This window comes from Podarcis erhardii, assembly GCF_964252035.2.
Source record: "Podarcis erhardii genome assembly, chromosome: 13".
Taxonomy (NCBI): domain Eukaryota; kingdom Metazoa; phylum Chordata; class Lepidosauria; order Squamata; family Lacertidae; genus Podarcis; species Podarcis erhardii.
Genome location: NC_138502.1, coordinates 15,483,708 through 15,500,897, shown reverse-complemented (window position 1 = coordinate 15,500,897; position 17,190 = coordinate 15,483,708). Strand labels below are relative to the sequence as shown.

Below are 17,190 nucleotides of genomic sequence, written 5' to 3'. Positions count from 1 at the left end.
ATCCTGAGGTAAAGTTATTAACCTGAGGTACTATTTCTGGGTTAGCAGAGTCTGTAACCTGAAGCGTCTGTAACCAGAGGTACCACTGTAATTAGTTTCACCCCAAGAGTTGTCCTGCTGCTGCTAGCCCTTCAAGCATCTTCCTCACACACACACACATACCCCAAACTGGCCCAGTTGTAAATTAGAGACCAGCCTATACAGGCAGAAAAAGTTGTAATGGTGATTTATTTAAGAGGTGTCAAAACACCACTTCCTTTAAGGAAGCAGGAACATTTTTCTCTGGCAATGATGCATCAGTCACTGGACTGACCAAACCAGACAGTCCTCCTAGGCGACCTGTTCCGGGTCAGGAAAAGTCAAGTGAGAACATTTTGGGGCAGACTTCACCAAGAGTTTTAACGGCATCCTCAGGTGAAGTTAACTGAAATGCAACCAGTAGCAAGAGGTCAAGGGATTCCTCACTGCAGGACTTTACAGTCAATGTGGCCCCTTCCAGGCTGGTTTCTTACTCTCCACGATGATAAAGCAAACTGTCAGTGACAACAACAACAGTGAAATAAATGTTTTCCCCAAGAATGACACTGAGCTGCTGTTTAGAGGAGGAAGATGAAATTAATTTCAAGCAGCCTGAGGTGGCATAAGGTCTGAACCCCAATATAACTAGTTCAACGACTTTAAAGTAGAAACCCTGAAAGGGGGGCAGTGAAAAGGGACAAGGAAATATAGATTATTCCTGAGCCCCCCAGAAAGCCTGGCCCATCAGTTCTCTCACAACTTGAACACTCTCCCTTTCCCCCATGAGATAAGCTGGCAGCGAAATTCATCTTATCTCAACCATAGTTAAATATTTATTAGGCTTCTCCTGCCAGAAAGGTGGCACAAGATACAGACCGGGAGGGAGATCCGTCTCTTTCCACAAACTGCAGCCAATATAAAATGTTGCCTGTGTCTTTGCATTTAAAGGGCAGGGCTGTTGTTGTTGTTTTAAATGTAAGTTGCTTTGGGGGAGAGAGGGAGAGCGCTGATAGATCAGTGTAGGCACTGAGGAGGAAATTAACCCCTTAATTCTCTTTGCTGCTATCCTGAGGGAAATCCTCTTTCGGGAGTTAGTTTTTGTACTGAGAGGAATCCCTAACTGACGCCAACCTGTTTAAAAAAATATGCATTTCATTCCACATCTAAGAAAGGCCCTTATTTATTTAATTTTAGGAATGAGATCTGCTGCCATGGTGGGAGGGAAGGGCTCTAGCAATCTCTTCTTGAAGTAAAGGAGAAAGGAATGAGGTCAAGTGGCTCAAAGCAGGAAGGACCAGAGCACCTCTCCTGACTTTCAGCTGCCAAGAAAATTGCTCTTTGCCCCAAGGGAGTGGCAGTCTTTAAAATGTGCAGGTTGGCATTAAGAGGGGAGGGGATAGGAGCATGATGTGTGTGTGTGCGTGCCTCTATATATGCATATGTACAGTCATTCAAGCGGGTGAACAGGCGCAAGATTAGAGAGGTCCTGACAGGCAAAGAGGAGGAGTAAGTTTCTGTCTTCTCCACACCTCATTTTTTTTTTCTTCCTCCTCCAGTGCCTCAAAAAATCACATCAACCTGCTTATCCAGCCACTCCCGGCCAGGATAGTCCTGCTCTCGACACTTATCACACATTGCACTTGATCAAGAAGATCCCAGGAGTTCAGGGGTTCCAACCCACCTGATTTCACTCCATTTCCAGAGGACCTGAAGGGCTCCCTCCTCCCTCCGCTCTGCTCCTAATCCATGAGCATCATTCCATTTCCAGAGACTTCAGCGGGCCCCGGCTGAGCCTGACGTCTCTCTCCTGCCTTCACCCACCAAGCCAAGGACTTTTAGCCTCTTTCCACCCCTGCCATGGGATTCCAGCTACTCCTCTTTGGGCTGCCTGCCTTTGGGATCTATGCCCTGGCATCCCACTGCCTGAGAAAGAAGCCACATCTGCTCCACAAGCCACACAGGTTTCCCGTGCGATGCCGGCACGTCTCCCACCGGGGCGGTGAGTTCTGCAAGGATGTTCGCTTGGGGGGGGGGCATTGATAGATGTCTGGGAGGGGAGGGGTGGCGTGCTGCAGCAAGCCAGGGCTGAGAGAGTGAAGCCTTCATTCCTAGCAGCTAGCCCTCCCACTCTCCCCATTCTGACAGGTGCAGATGTCTTTGTTTCTGCTCCAGTTCTCTAGACCTGCAATGCTGCATTCCTAGATCACAAAAAGAACAGGCACTTGGTGTCCCTGGAAGGGGAATGGGGTAATGCTCTCGACACTTATCACACATTGCACTTGATCAAGAAGATCCCAGGAGTTCAGGGGTTCCAACCCACCTGATTTCACTCCATTTCCAGAGGACCTGAAGGGCTCCCTCCTCCCTCCGCTCTGCTCCTAATCCATGAGCATCCTTAGGAAGATGAGTGCCTGCCTTCTGTCAACATCTCCGTTTTCTTCTCAGGTGCTGGAGAAGAGATTGAGAACACTTTAGGAGCCTTTAGCCAGTGAGTGTTCCCCACTCCCACCCCATCCTGCCTTGCACTGATGTTGCTGCTACAGCCATCCAGCCTCCCATGCTGATCTTTCTCTCCGCTCTTCCAGTGCACTGACCCAGAGGACAAACCTCTTGGAGCTTGACTGCCACATGACAAGAGATGGGGTTGTGGTTGTGTCCCATGATGACAACCTGGAACGCCAGACAGGGCATAACATCAAGATCAGCGAGACGGACTATAAGGTTTGCAACATACCCTGCCCCTATTTATCACTGTTTGTGATATTTATTAGAGTTGCGTCCCTCTTTTTGTCTGTGGCAGAACACAAGGCAGCACCTGTCTTTGGAACTCCCTGCCTCTTGAGAACTAGAAGGGGCCCATACTATATTGTTTTGGATGCCCACTGAAAACTTTATTTCATCAAGCCTCTCCGTCCAGAGAACTTAACCTAACCCATATTCATTTTTTAAAAAAATCTGATCATATCTGTGTTTTTATAATTATTTTATGTGTATTTGCTTATTAATATTGTGGATTTTAGCTATGGTTTATCTACAATTTTATTATGTACCCCACAGAGAGCTCTTTGATTAAGCAGTTTGTACATAATTCTAAACGAAGGAAGGAAGGACGATGAGGTAGTAAATGTGGAGTTCCCAGGTGGTCTTCCCTCCAGCCACTGACCAGACCCTAAGCTGCTTAGCTCTGGCAAGGTGGCTGAATAATATATATATATATATATATATATATATATATATATATATATATATATATATCAGTGGCGTAGCGTGGGGGGTGCAGGGGGGGCCGGCCGCACCGGGCGCAACATCTGGGGTTAGGGCAAATCCACGGGTTAGGGGGCGCAAATCCACGGGTTAGGGGGCGCAAATCCATGGGTTAGGGGACGCAAATTACTTGCCTTGCCCCGGGTGCTGACAACCCACGCTACGCCACTGATATATATATATATATATATTTGTAATTTTTAAATTTTATATGTAATTATATAAAAATTATATGTAATTTATATGTAATTATATAAAAATTATATGTAATTTTTTAAATTTTATATGTAATTTTTAAATTAAATTTTCTGTTTTACAGTTTAAAGTCTTCCTTCATACATCCTTAAGATATCAGTGACTTCCCTTCTTCTCTTTCCATGGTTCATTTTACATATCATCAATCATATTTTACAAAAACTAAACCATTCAGTATTTCATTATTACATCTACCAAAACTTATTGAAGTTATCTCAATGCTGCCAGCACTTTCAGCTGTACACAGTTATTTCCCGTATATTCAATTAACACTTTTCAATCTTCTCTAAACGTATGCTCTTCTTGTTCTCTTACTCTATAAATTAAGTTTGCAAGCTGAGCATATTCTGTCAACTTAAGTTGTCATTCTTCTTTGGTTGGGACCTCACTCGTTTTCCCTTTTTTTTGGCTAACCAGACACAGGCTGCAATAGTGGCATACATAAATAACCTTTTCTGATACCTGGGAATTTCAGTCTGAATTACCCCCAACAGAAAAGACTCTGGTTTTTTGAGGAAAGTACTTTTAAACATCCCCCCCCATTCATTATGGGTAATTTCCCAATACTCTGTTACCCTTTTACAAGTCCACTGCAGGTGACTGAATCACATGCCTAGAGGCCATTTGCTGCAGGGCAATGGCTCTAAACACAGGACCTGCCCCCATCCCAAAGAACCCAGGGGTCCTTGCCCCAAGCTATGTTCTAAGCCCCCCAATCCCACATCTCCCCAAGAAAACCCAGGTGTCCTCCTGGCTCCTTAGTCCTTACCCTAATTGTGTCCCATAGGATCTGCCACCCTATAAGGATTCTCTGGAGGTGACCTTTTCCCCAGGTGAGTAGGAGGAGTAGAGCTGCTTTGGTTTGAGGGGTGCTGTGTTTGGGGTGCTCACGTGTGGTGGGGTTGTGCACCAGCAAAGTATGCTCCACCTGCTGCATAAGCCACCCTTTCCAACAGGACGCTACTCCCATGGCAAAGACCACCGGATTCCACGCTTGGAGGAGGTTTTCCAGAAATTCCCTGGAGTACCGGTGAATCTAGAAATCAAAGAGGATAGCGACGAACTCATACGAAAGGTATGGGGGCAACAAGCTACTCGCGCTTCTTTACTTTCCAACATCTTCATTCTAGGTCACGATCCAGATTTTTGCTAATCTCCCCTTTCAGTATTCAGACCTCACCCTACTTCTAATCAGGGACACACAGCTCATCACACCTTATACAGTGGTACCTCGGGTTAAGAACTTAATTCGTTCCGGAGGTCCATACTTAACCTGAAACTGTTCTTAACCTGAAGCACCACTTTAGCTAATGGGGTCTCCTGCTGCCGCTGTGCCGCTGGAGCACGATTTCTGTTCTCATCCTGAAGCAAAGTTCTTAACCTGAAGCACTATTTCTGGACAAAAGAAAAGAAAAGAAAAGAAATTCCTTCCAGTAGCACCTTAAAGACCAACTAAGTTAGTTCTAGGTATGAGCTTTCGTGTGCATGCACACTTCTTCAGATACACTATTTCTGGGTTAGTGGAGTCTGTAACCTGAAGTGTATGTAACCCGAGGTACCACTGTAGTGGGTTATGCTAACCTAGGCAACATCAGGGCTGCTCTCCTATCTCCACATTTTCACTCTACCACTCATAGTCTCGTTGCACCTGAAGGACAAATATAAATTTATTGTAGCACAAACCTCTGGGAACTAGGCACTCCGCTTCATCAGATGCATCCTTGGATTAAGTGGGCTCTAGTCCACAAAAACTCACACTACAATAAATTGCTAGCAATTAAGGTGCTACGCAAGGCTCATTTTTTGTTTTTGCTCTAACAGACTTAACATGGATACAACCCTCCCTGGGATTTCCCTCCCATTCATATAACTCAGCCACATTTGTAAGGAAGCTGATCTTTGTAGTCAACTACCAAGTTAATTTAAACCTCTGAAGGGCTGGACTGTGTGGAATAGACTGCCCTGGTCCAGACACTTAGCTCACACCAATGATTAGTAACTAGAGAGACCATCTGTCCCTTCCCATAATGATCTTCCATTCAGTTTCCAGAACTTTTGCTTTTGATAAAAACCTGTTAACTGAATCCATGTTACTCTGCCTTCTTCCTCTTGCGCACAGGTAGCAGATCTTGTCCGAGAATACGATCGCTCCCACATCACCATCTGGGCCGCCTTTGAAGGGAAAGTACTGAAGAAATGCTGTGCAGCTGTATGTTATTGACAGTTTTTCATCCACCTTCACAGCTATTGGGCTCTCGGTAACTGATATGCTGGCACCGTTAAATGAGGCAATGCCTTTGATTGGTCCAGGTTTCTGGCTATAGAACAGTATGCAGGTTTTCAGACTATACAAGACTCTTTCATATAGCAAAAAATAAAAATAAAAATGAGGCATGGGTCAAAAGTACATGCCATAATAAATCAATCAGGGCATGGCTAGGAGATAGCTTCCTGCTTGCTCTGTTTGCTTCTTTGCCTACACTGTTCCAACTTGTTAAGCTGCCAGGTTCCTCTGTCAATGACCTTGGGGGATGTACATCTGTGCAAGGTATCAGGAGCTCCCACAGGGAATTCTGACAACCCTACAACTCATAGGCTTGCTTGTGGGAAGATAAATGTCCAAACCAGTTCAAGTGTGCAGTGCAGATGTATGATACCCACAGATATGTCCCAGATGAGCTGAAGGAATCAGTGGGGGTGATGACAACATGTTCCGTATTTCCTCCTGGCTATTAAGCCTAGAAACCACAAAAACCCTCACCTCATTTTTTTCCTGTTTGCCCATCCCCCAGAACACAGAGATGCCCTACATCTTCTCCATTAAACGTGGCATCATGATCCTTCTCCTGTACTACGTAGGGATCCTGCCATTTGTGCCGCTGAAAGAAACCTTCCTTGAGTTTCCATTGCCCTCCATTATGAACAGGTGACAGAAGCTGGGGGAGGTGTGTGTGTGTGTCTGTGTGAAAAGAAATGTAAAGGTTCTGAGGGACAGTTTTCCTGGTGTAAGGATCAGCAACTGGAAGTCTTTTTCCAAGACTTTTTGTCCATATGCAAATCTCAGGGCTCCACAAGCCCGTTGATACGTGTGTGTGTGTGTGTGTGTGTGTGTGTGTGTGTGTGTGTGTTGCTATGTTGGCTGCATACGCACCGGCACTCAGACCTTAACATCAAGAACAGAGGGAATGATGGCTAAATGGAATTCCCACGTTGGAAGGCAGAATATCTCTGAGTACCAGTCACTGTTGCCTTCACGTCCTGCTTGTGGGATCCTCAGAGGAATTTTGCTAATCCTCTTGGAAAGCAAGATGCTGGACTAGGTGGACCTTTGGTCTGATCCAGTTAGGACTCAACTGGTGTGATTTAGACTATTTGACAGAGCTGGATTATTCACTGGACTCTTAGTAACTGATATGCAGGCACTGATATCCATTGGTTTTTTGGATGTTGGTGGTCATGCACATTCATAACTTCTCTCTCTAAATCTGGGACCAGAAAGAGTGGGAAAGGAAATGATTATTACTGACTCTGGAAGGGAAGTAAGGTCCAACATTGTACCAACAGCTTGTTGGGAGCAGCATGAGTGATGAAGTGACATGGTTCTATAAAACTCAGCACTTAATTAAGCAGCTGAGCTTGCATGATGAGATGCTTCTTCATAAAACAACAAAATCTGAACAACAACAACAACAACAACAACAACAACAACAACAACAACAACAACAATGAAAGCCTAGCATGCCCCTTCTTAAATTTAAAAAGACCCTGGCAAAGTATTCCTGCCACTGCCAAGCTAGATTTTGCTCTGCACTGGAGTTTTGCCAAAGTCCCATCTGTTTCACATGGCCTTAATATGTCCCGAGAACCTGCAATTAGGCACAAATTAAGCAAACAACTTTTGGTGGCCAGAGGTACAAAAAAGAGAGAATATTACTTTTTGAAACCTAACTGCCATTTGCCTCTTTCACTGAGTAATAATACTATGCCCAAGCTAGAATAGACATGAGGCTTCTCCTCTTATCAAAACATTTTTTATTCCTCTATAACTGTTTTTTGGTTGCACAGTTAATACTGTTATATTTATTAGGAAGAAGGAACGGGAAGTGAAAACTAAGTGTGATGTATAATTCATCCACAATGGTTTGCAAGCTGGGCTGTCCAGATCCCTCCTGCTTTCTGTATCCTATAATTTACTTGTAATTTTGTATATAATGGATAACCTATTGATAAAAACCTAGTCTTTTTTAACAAATAGAAAGAAACTTAATATATTGGGGAAAAGTTTATAACCTAGCCATTTCCTTAGTATTCCAAGTTTTATTTTGGACTGGAGGAGCATTCAGTCATTTGAGCCTCTGCTTGCAGTCTGAGGTTGTATAGTTCAGGCACAGGTTTACCAAGCAACTGAGAGAGAGACTCAAGTTCAGCTGGACATGACAGGCTTTTCCTGGTACCCTTAGGCCTTCCCCATGTCATATTTATATGTTATAAGAAGTGTAACAAGTGAGTTAAGTTAATTTAAATGTTGTGCTCATTGAGAAAAAGTGTGGGTGTGAGTGAGTGAGTGAGTGAGTGAGTGAGTGACTTGGGTTTTACGAAACTGTGTTGGAACTGATAGCTTAGAAGAGGAATAGCAGGAAATGAGGACTTCTCAGTGATCTGTTAACTCTGCTGCCTTTTTGTTTTCCTTTAATTGCAGGACATATTTTCCAGTAAAAAAGGGCTGGTTTGGAGCACTGGTGGCTAAGTTTGCCCACAAGTGAGTGAAAGCAAGCAATACTTTACCTGCTCAGTTCTTAAGAAGCCTGCTCACCACCAAACCTGACCCATTTCATCACCTGCTGCTTCCCTCTTCTGTATCTCTCATCTAGAGAACTGACTGATGCTCAAAACTATCAGGATAGGGAGGTCCACATGACCTACCCACCTGATTTTTTCCCCCTCTCCACTTTTAGCTGCTGTTCTTTTTTCTTTTTCTTTTTTTAGGTCATAGTGGGTCATGGTTTTGTTAAGGGGGCCATCACAAAAGGTAAAAGGGAAGTTTCTCTTGTTCTCTCTCCCTCCCCCAAATTTTACCACTTGAACTGCCCTGATATACCCCATCATATTTTCCTTTCTTTTATAGGATGACCATGCGGGGAAAGCTTTTCAAGCATCTGGAAGACAGAGGAATACAGGTAAATTAACTTGGAGGAATCAGGATTTGGAGAGAGATTATAGTCCCTCCTTAACAGACCCCTCCCATATCCAAGAATCTCCTGAGGTCTCTGCTGACTCTACAGAGAGGAGGAGCAATGTACTGCTCTCTACTTAATTAGTCAAGTGAGTGAATATGTGAGAGAGAGAGTCAGTCAGTGTGTCGGAGAGAGAGTGCAAGAGATCGTGTTTAGTGATAAGATTGCTGCTAAGAGCAGCTGCAGGCACTCAGAGTATAGCATTGATTTATGCTTAGAATTTGTAGCTCTGTATATAGTTTGTATCATAGCTGTAGTTATAGAATAAAGGAGGATATTTTACAGAGCTGCTCTCCGAGTGGTTTATACTCTGCAAGACTCTGCAAAACGCTGCTGCGCAACGACTGCATTATTGAGACAGTCAATCCGGTGCTCTCAGCTGCAAGCTGTGAGTCCACAGCACTATGGGAAAGGAGGTCTCTGGCAGTGCTAGCCAGCTCGCCTAGCCCAGTCGGGCTGTAGTGCATGAGTCCAGTTGGTACACTGGCTCAAGGGCGATGCTGACAGAATACAGGTAAATTAACTTGGAGGAATCAGGATTTGGAGAGAGATTATAGTCCCTCCTTAACAGAAACTGCTGAAGGCTGAGATGGAAGGCTTTAGCCTGGTATTTAAGTATTTTGCAATAGGTGGCAAGGGGAAGAGGGATATTTGACTTCTTAATGTCACTATTAGCTATATTTACATATAGTGCTGACCCTTCAGCCGAGAGGCACAGAGTCGTATTAATAGAGTATTCTTGTGTGTTCAGGAAAAAGAGCTGCATAGTTCATGTTTATATGTGCAACAACCCTGGGTGGTAGATAGCTGAGAGAGGTGTGCCCAGTGCTTTCACCTACCTCAGCAAGTATCATGGCTTTCCACTGTTTTAGGATTTGAGAGTGTGCTTATAAATTGTTGTGTCCCTTTCCTAGGCAGCAAGCGGTGTCTAAATCAGGTTTTTTTAATGGATCTGTGTGTGTGTGTGTGTGTTTGCTTTACTGCAACAGATTAATTCAGCTCTCCTCCTCCTCCTGTTGTTGCAACTACAGCCTTGTGAAAGTACCGTAGCTCATTATTAATACTCCCACATTTCAGGTAGGGAGCCGAGATGTAGAAACAGTAGCATATTTAAGACACATGTTGCCCGATTTGTGTCATGCGTACTTGAAAGCTTAGTGGTGCTTATGGCATGTGACGGAATGCCGCTTTAACAAGTTCATAACCGAGACAAAATCTCAAGCAGGAACTTCCTCCCTCAGAGCTCACACAACCCACTCTATATTGGTTCTCAGATGCCTGTGGCATTAGTGCAACCATCTTGTGTTTTCCAATCAGTAAAGTCATCCTTATGATTTTTCCTTACCAGGAAGTTTTCTTCCTCTTCCCAGAAAGAGCATCTTGCTGACTGCAAAGCAGTTGTTGTGGCTTTTCCTCCACCACCAACATCCTGCTTGCAGGGAAAATGTTGACTGAATTAATAGCTGCATAAATAAGTGATCAGCTAGAACAACTAAGGGCTCCCCTCTCAAACCCGTCATCTCTTCTTTCTTTGTTTCCGTATAGGTTCTTCTTTGGGTCTTGAATGAGGATAAGTATTTTGAGGAAGCCTTTAGCTATGGAGTCTCCGGAGTCATGACCGATTATCCCACCCTCCTCCGGAAGTATCTAGACGCTCACCCGCCCCTTTGCAGTGAATGATCCTCAGTGTGGGAGAATAGCTCCCAACTGGGAAAGGGGGAGAGGTGTGTGAGGTCAGAAGAGAAGAAAAGACATTTTGTTGGGTGTGGGGGTAAAATACGAAACAAATAAACCTTACTGGTTACTAGTAGTGTGTTGTGTTTTCATTGAATGAGCAAGGTATGTGCAGAGTGTCTAGGATTTTATCTGGCCACAGTTGTGCTAAAGCACACTATTTGCTACAGCCCTGTTGCAGAAGCCTGGAAACCTTAATTTGTATATTGCGCTTCTAGTCTTTCTTGATTATAGCAACAAGATCCCAAAAGAAGAAGAAATGGGGGAGGGGCCGTTAGCAGCCTGGCTGCCACAAAGATGATGCCTATACCTGTTATCGTGCTGAAGGAAGGCACAGACACTTCTCATTGAATCCCTCAGCTTGTGAGTAACACCAATGCCTGCCAAGTCATTGCAGAGGCCAGCCAGACCTCTTGGCCCTCGGGGCATGGAGAAGCTCATTGATGATGACAGAGGCAAAGCAATAATAATAATAATATTTTATTTATATCCCGCCCTCCCCAGCCGAAGCCAGGCTCAGAGCGGCCAACAGCAGTAAAATAATACCACATTCTAAAATCATTTCATTATAAAATCAGTTCAAATTAATGGCAACCATTGGGCTAGAGTTCTGTGAGGATTACAGAAGGAGGGGGTCAGACTGTGCCTTGGCCAAAGGCCTGGTGGAACAGCTCTGTCTTGCAGGCCTTGCGGAAAGATGTCAAGTCCCGCAGGGCCCTAGTCTCTTGTGACAGAGCGTTCCATCAGATTGGAGCCGCAGCCAAAAAAGCCCTGGCTCTGGTTGAGGCCAGCCTAACCTCCCTGTGGCCCGGGACCTCCAAGATGTTTTTGTTTGAAGACCGTAAGGTCCTCCGTGCAACATACCAGGAGAGGCGGTCCCTTAGGTACAAGGGTCCTAGGCCATATAGGGCTTTAAAGGTTAAAACCATTTCTAATGATGGCGCCACCATCCTGAAGTTTCTCGATGTGGTACACCCTGCTGCATAGACACTTGTGGACACTGCCAATTCATGGGATGCCGAGGATGGCGATGGCACCACTTCAGTTACACTTCTAGCTGCTGAATTCCGAAAGCAAATCAAGCCCTATGTGGAAGAAGGGCTGCACCCCCAGATCATCATCGCTGCCTTCCATACTACAACCCAGCTGGCAGTGAATAAGATCAAGAAGATTGACGTTAAGATCAAGAAGACCGACCGAGAGGCGCTGCAGAGCCTGCTGAAGAAGTGCACAAGCACAGCCTTGAGCTCAAAGCCGATTTCCCACCAGAAATAGTTCTTTGCCAAGATGATGGTGACAGATGCCATCTTGATGCTGGATGAGCTGCTGCAGATCAAAATGATTGGGATCAAGAAGGTGCAGGGAGGAGCCCTTGGTGGATTCCCAACCGGCGGCAGGAGTTGCCTTCAAGAAGACCTTCTCTTATGCTGGCTTTGAGAAGTATGAGCCCAAGAATTATGAGTCCCCCAAGATCGCTCTGCTCAAGATTGAGCTGGAGCTCAAGGCGGAGAAGGACAATGCTGAAGTCAGAGTCCACACTGTGCAGGATTACCAGGCCATCGTGGACACCGAGTGGAACATCTTGTAAGCTTGATAAGCTCCACAAGTCAGGGGCCAAAGTCATCCTCTCCAAGCTTCTGACTGGTGGCATGGTTACCCAGTACTTTGCTGACCGGGACATGTTCTGTGCTGGCCGAGTGCCTGAAGAAGATCTCAAGAGGACCATGATGGCCTGTAGTGGATCTATCCAGACCAGTGTAAATTCCCTGACCGATTATTTTCTTGGGCATTGCAACCTCTTTGAGGAGACAGGTACAAATTCTTCACAGACTGCCCAAAGGCTAAGACCTGCATGATAATCCTGCATGGAGGATGGAGCAGTTCATGGAGGAGACAGCGTGTCCTCTCCACGATGCCATCATGATTGGTAGGAGAGCAATCAATGACTCTGTTGTCGCTGGTGCTGGAGCTATAGAGACGGAGATCTCCAAGTACCTCTGAGACTATTCCAGGACCATTCCTGGAAACTACCAACAACTCTCCCAAACTTCTTCCCCAGTCCAACACAAACTAAAATTCCACCTCCCCACCCCGCAAAAACCCTGAATAATATGCCACACAAAGAAGCACAAGTGAAGTCAGTCATCTGCAAGAATGTGTAACTATTTTAATGCAGGACTTCAAATTCTTCTCCAATATTGTGTATGGAGAAAGATTTAGGAAAAGCTAGCGAAATGAATGAGATTTTCCCCTTTTACTAATGTTGTGAGAGACAAGGCAGGAATTGGATGCTTTGGGCATTAAATAGATGGGTCTGGCAGAGCTCAGGGAGCTTACGCTATTTTCTTTCCTAAGACAAGCTTTCGTTTTCCTCTGTGCTTTTTGGTGTCAGCAGAGGCTGAGCGGAGCTGAGAGGCAAGCCAACATGTTTTCCCAGGTGGGTGTGTTGCTTGTTGCCACCAGTCCCCACCCTCCCTGGGCACATTCCTGGCACTACCAACAAGCAGCAAGTGACAATACAAGTTTCTAGCTGTGGCTTCTGCTTTGCATTTGCTGATACTGAACCGCTAATATGTACACAGTAAGGAGGTTTGAGGTTGGTTTCCAATCAACACATGTACATAAGCAGCTTGAGTAAGGAACTTAAGTTCACACATCCTTGTTTCACGCAATGAGCTTTTAAACCATCCCGACTCACACATCTGCCACCAGAAGCCCAGGGAGCATTCAGCTGTCCAAGCTAAAACTACTTTTTGTGCTCAAGCATGATGTCCTCGTGCCAATACACCAGCGAGCCGAGAGAGTCAGTATTTTGCTATACCGGGGAATTTCGGTGTGTGCAATTAAAGTGGATTAAAGGGCTCTGTAAAGCAACAAATCCACTTTAAAATGAACACTTTCTGTAGCTATTAAGGTGACAGGGAAATGCACTGACAAGTGTGTCATGAATGAATGGCTTATAAGATGATGTATAAATGCTTGCAAGCAAATAAAGATGAATGCCCTATAAGCAGATGATCGGGAGGAGTCGTACACACTATGACTGGAGAGGTTTTCACACCCCAAATTATGGGAATGCATGATGTGTGGGGCTGCCTTTGAAGAATGTTCAGAAGCTGCAATTGGTACAAAAATACAGTGGCTTGATTGCTACCTGGAACCAGGCAAACAGGGCCAGCCCGCAACAGACAGGTTACTGGCTGATGTTCTATATAGATCACATACAACCCCTGTTGTTAAACAGCTGTATTGGTTGCCAAGTTTATTTCTAGCCCAATCAAATCAGGGCTTGTCCACACTTCCTCTTGTCCTGCGCTCAGAAAGCACGGGTCCAAGTGGTTTTGCCTTTGCCCTTCCTCCTTCCCCTGCAAAACTTGCTCTTTAGTGATGAATTGGGAAAAACAGCAATTCGAGGAAAACCTGATTGCCATTTGCTCCCCGGGAAAGCAACAGGAGAAAATGGAAGTGTGGGTTTAAATACTTAAATGACTTAGGCCCCAATGTCTGAAAAACTGTCTCCTTTCCTACAGATGCTCTTGGGCGTTAAGATCAGCAGAGGGAGCCCTCTTGGTAGTTTCACCACACTCAGGGGCTCAGGGTAGGGGTTCGAGAGAGACCATTATCTGTGGCAGCTCCTAGGTTGTGCGGTTCCCTCCCCACAGAGGTACGTCTGAAGACACGCCGTTGCCCTGGCCTTTGACACCTGAGATATAAATTTTCAGTAACCAATGAAATGTGATTTGAAGCTTTGGAATGTGATTTGAAGCTTTTTAGTCCAAAAGCGTACAAAAGATGGGCTTCACAGCCCACTTATTCTTTTGCTAGGTACCACTCTTGCTGCAAACCACTCTTACTGCCAAGCAGAACATGGCGCCTGACTCAGTTATTTTCCTGTGTTTTCTCTTCACTTGGTCCTCTGGGTCCCCACTTGTTGCTTCAAAAGTTCTTTTTGGGTACCGTCAATTATTTTAATTGACTTACTTCTTCTTGCATCTATGCCATGTCCATGTGTGTTGGTTCAGTCATGGTTAGAATTAATTAGCTAATTCTCTCAAACCAAATAAATGTGTACATTTTGTTCCCCATCTGCCATAACAGATATGCATTATTTCCTGTCCCCCCCCCATGTTTCCCCCCCATGTTAAATGTATACATTTTGATTCACTGTATGTATCTTCAATAAGCAGCCTCAGGTTAAGGCCCATGTGATAAATCTGCCAAGACACTCTGTTGCCAATGTCCAAAGAGCCTGATTCACAAGACTCTTAAGAGTGTGTGCATGAGAAACCTGTGTCTAGCTTGCTAATGATAAGGGGCTGGAACCAGGAACCAATTTTAACCTCATCTCTGGTCTACTACTTCCTGCAAGTTCATCCACCCATCCTACATGTCACACTTCCTTGCTCTCTCGTGCCCCAACACTCTTATATGATCTTTAAAGTCAGAAAGAGATAGTAAAAACCAATCGCCACAGGCGTGATACAGCATTTAATCCTGCAAAGATTCATAATTAAGGAAAGTTAAATGACTGTGTTAAGAACACTTACTAATGCTAAAACAGAAGTGGACTGAAATCACCTTAGCAAAGGTGGAGTTAGGACCAGTCAGAGAAGACTCAATCCATGCTGAAGTGCCTTCTCCCAGACATGACACAGGAATACGACTGCCTTAATTTCATATCTAGCCAAAGCCACCATTTCCTGCCTCCTGCTCTGAGCTGAATGAACCTCAGTGCTCGGATTCTGTAGTGGTCCAGGGCTGAAGTCAACTTAGCCATTTGAACTGGAAGCCCCAAGACCTAGTCCCAGACGTTCAGGGCTCAGCTACTGCAAGAAAGTGGCAATACAGTTTGGCATCCATTAACAGGTTGCATGTTTCAGTGCTGAACCCCAACCTTTTAAAAACAGGTTTCTCTAGCTGAGCCCTAATTCCGATTAACTCAGTCCTAAAGGCTGGGTAGCCCCACATCTACCACTATCATTATTCACTATTACCTTACACATCCCTGCCCTTAATCCACTGGACAATGCTGTTTCTTCAGATACTCCTCCTTTGCCATCCTGAATTCTTCAGGGATGCTTTGTTGCCCTGAGAAGTTAATGCATAAGAAGTGGCCAATGCACACAAACATAAACAGTCCAAGAAAGAGAGAAAGAACAACAAAGGCACCCTCTGCTATGAATGGTTGTGGGAGACAAGATTCTGTGGCTGTGCTGCTGCCACAGAATTGTTGCCTAATTTCAGAGTCATGGTAGAGAGACTCTTGGGGCTGAAGAAAATCCAGTGGTCACCTGTTCCAATCCCTGGGCTCTAATACAGTACAGTGGTACCTTGGGTTACAGACGCTTCAGGTTACAGACGCTTCAGGTTACAGACTCCGCTAACCCAGAAATAGTACCTTGGGTTAAGAACTTTGCTTCAGGATGAGAACAGAAATCGTGCTCCGGTGGCGCAGCAGCAGTGGGAGGCCCCATTAGCTAAAGTGGTACCTCAGGTTAAGATCAGTTTCAGGTTAGGAACGGACCTCCAGAACAAATTAAGTTCTTAACCTGGGGTACCACTGTATCTTCAGCACATCAGTCCCATTATAGATCAAGTCACATAATCCTAACTAGAACATGCCACAAGAAGTAACAAGAAAAGTATAAGATAGCACATGTAAAGCTGCCTTTCTTATCTAGTCCTTCCTCCAAGGAGCTCAGGATAGGGTGCTTGATTCCCACTTCACAACAACCCTGTGAGGTAGGATTAGGCTGAGAGATAGGGCTTGGGACCCATGTTTGCAAAGTGTGCTTTATGGCTCAGTAGGATTTGAACATAGGTCTCTCCAACATTAGTCACCACCTCAGAGTAAATACTTGCTGCAGTTACAGATAGGTAGCCGTGTTGGTCTGCCATAGTCAAAACAAAACAAATTCCTTCCAGTAGCACCTTAAAGACCAACTAAGTCAGTTCTTGGTATGAGCTTTCGTGTGCATGCACACTTCTTCAGATACACTGAAACAGAAGTTTCCAGACCCTTCTATATAGTGACCCTTCTATATAGAAGGGTCTGGAAACTTCTGTTTCAGTGTATCTGAAGAAGTGTGCATGCACACGAAAGCTCATACCAAGAACTGACTTAGTTGGTCTTTAAGGTGCTACTGGAAGGAATTTGTTTTGTACTTGCTGCAGGAAACTTCAGCCATGCAAATTAAACAGTACAAGAGAAGGCAAAATAAAAACGTGAAATGACGCTGGAGAGCCACAACCAGACCAGAGCAGACAACTGGGTTGCACAGATGAATGGTCTCGCTCAGTACAGGACAGCTCTATATGCTCAAACTTATGCTTGGACGGCAATATGACAAAGCCACCATCCTCTGTCCACTGCCATTAAGCCTTTTTTTTTTTTTTTGCTGCCACAGATTAACAACAAAACTACGACATCAATGAGAAGCTGGAAAGCAACGTAATCAGAATTTTGACACTGCGGAATTTGGGTCTCAGCAAATCCTGAGAAGGAGAAGTTCACTGCACAAACTAATTGTTCCTCTTGTTGGAATCCCCCCCCTAAATTACACACACTCAGGGGTGCATATAAACTTCCCCATGCCAGTAGTTACTTCATGCACCTGACAAAGAGGACTGTGCCTCATCAGAGCATATGCCACAATAAATATATTTATGTATTCAAGCAGTTTAT

At 44.8% G+C, this 17,190-nt stretch overlaps 2 protein-coding genes and 1 pseudogene across 3 annotated transcripts in view; 2 read left to right on the top strand and 1 right to left on the bottom strand.

Annotated features, from left to right (window-relative positions):
• Positions 1-17,190, bottom strand: part of CORO1A (coronin 1A) — a 77,025-nt gene that overhangs the window by 40,806 nt on the left and 19,029 nt on the right. The gene's annotated exons all lie outside the window — the stretch shown is intronic.
• GDPD3 (glycerophosphodiester phosphodiesterase domain containing 3) lies at positions 1,434-10,571 on the top strand. Its single transcript, XM_081837301.1, has 10 exons — positions 1,434-2,017; positions 2,464-2,506; positions 2,604-2,739; positions 4,325-4,370; positions 4,494-4,612; positions 5,657-5,746; positions 6,330-6,463; positions 8,237-8,296; positions 8,663-8,714; positions 10,317-10,571. Exons 1-10 carry the CDS (start codon positions 1,876-1,878, stop codon positions 10,449-10,451), a joined length of 957 nt encoding a protein of 318 aa, XP_081693427.1. The 5' UTR covers positions 1,434-1,875; the 3' UTR covers positions 10,452-10,571.
• On the top strand, positions 11,163-12,611 carry LOC309326896 (T-complex protein 1 subunit eta pseudogene; annotated as a pseudogene). Its single transcript has one exon. The product of its transcript is annotated as a T-complex protein 1 subunit eta pseudogene (transcript).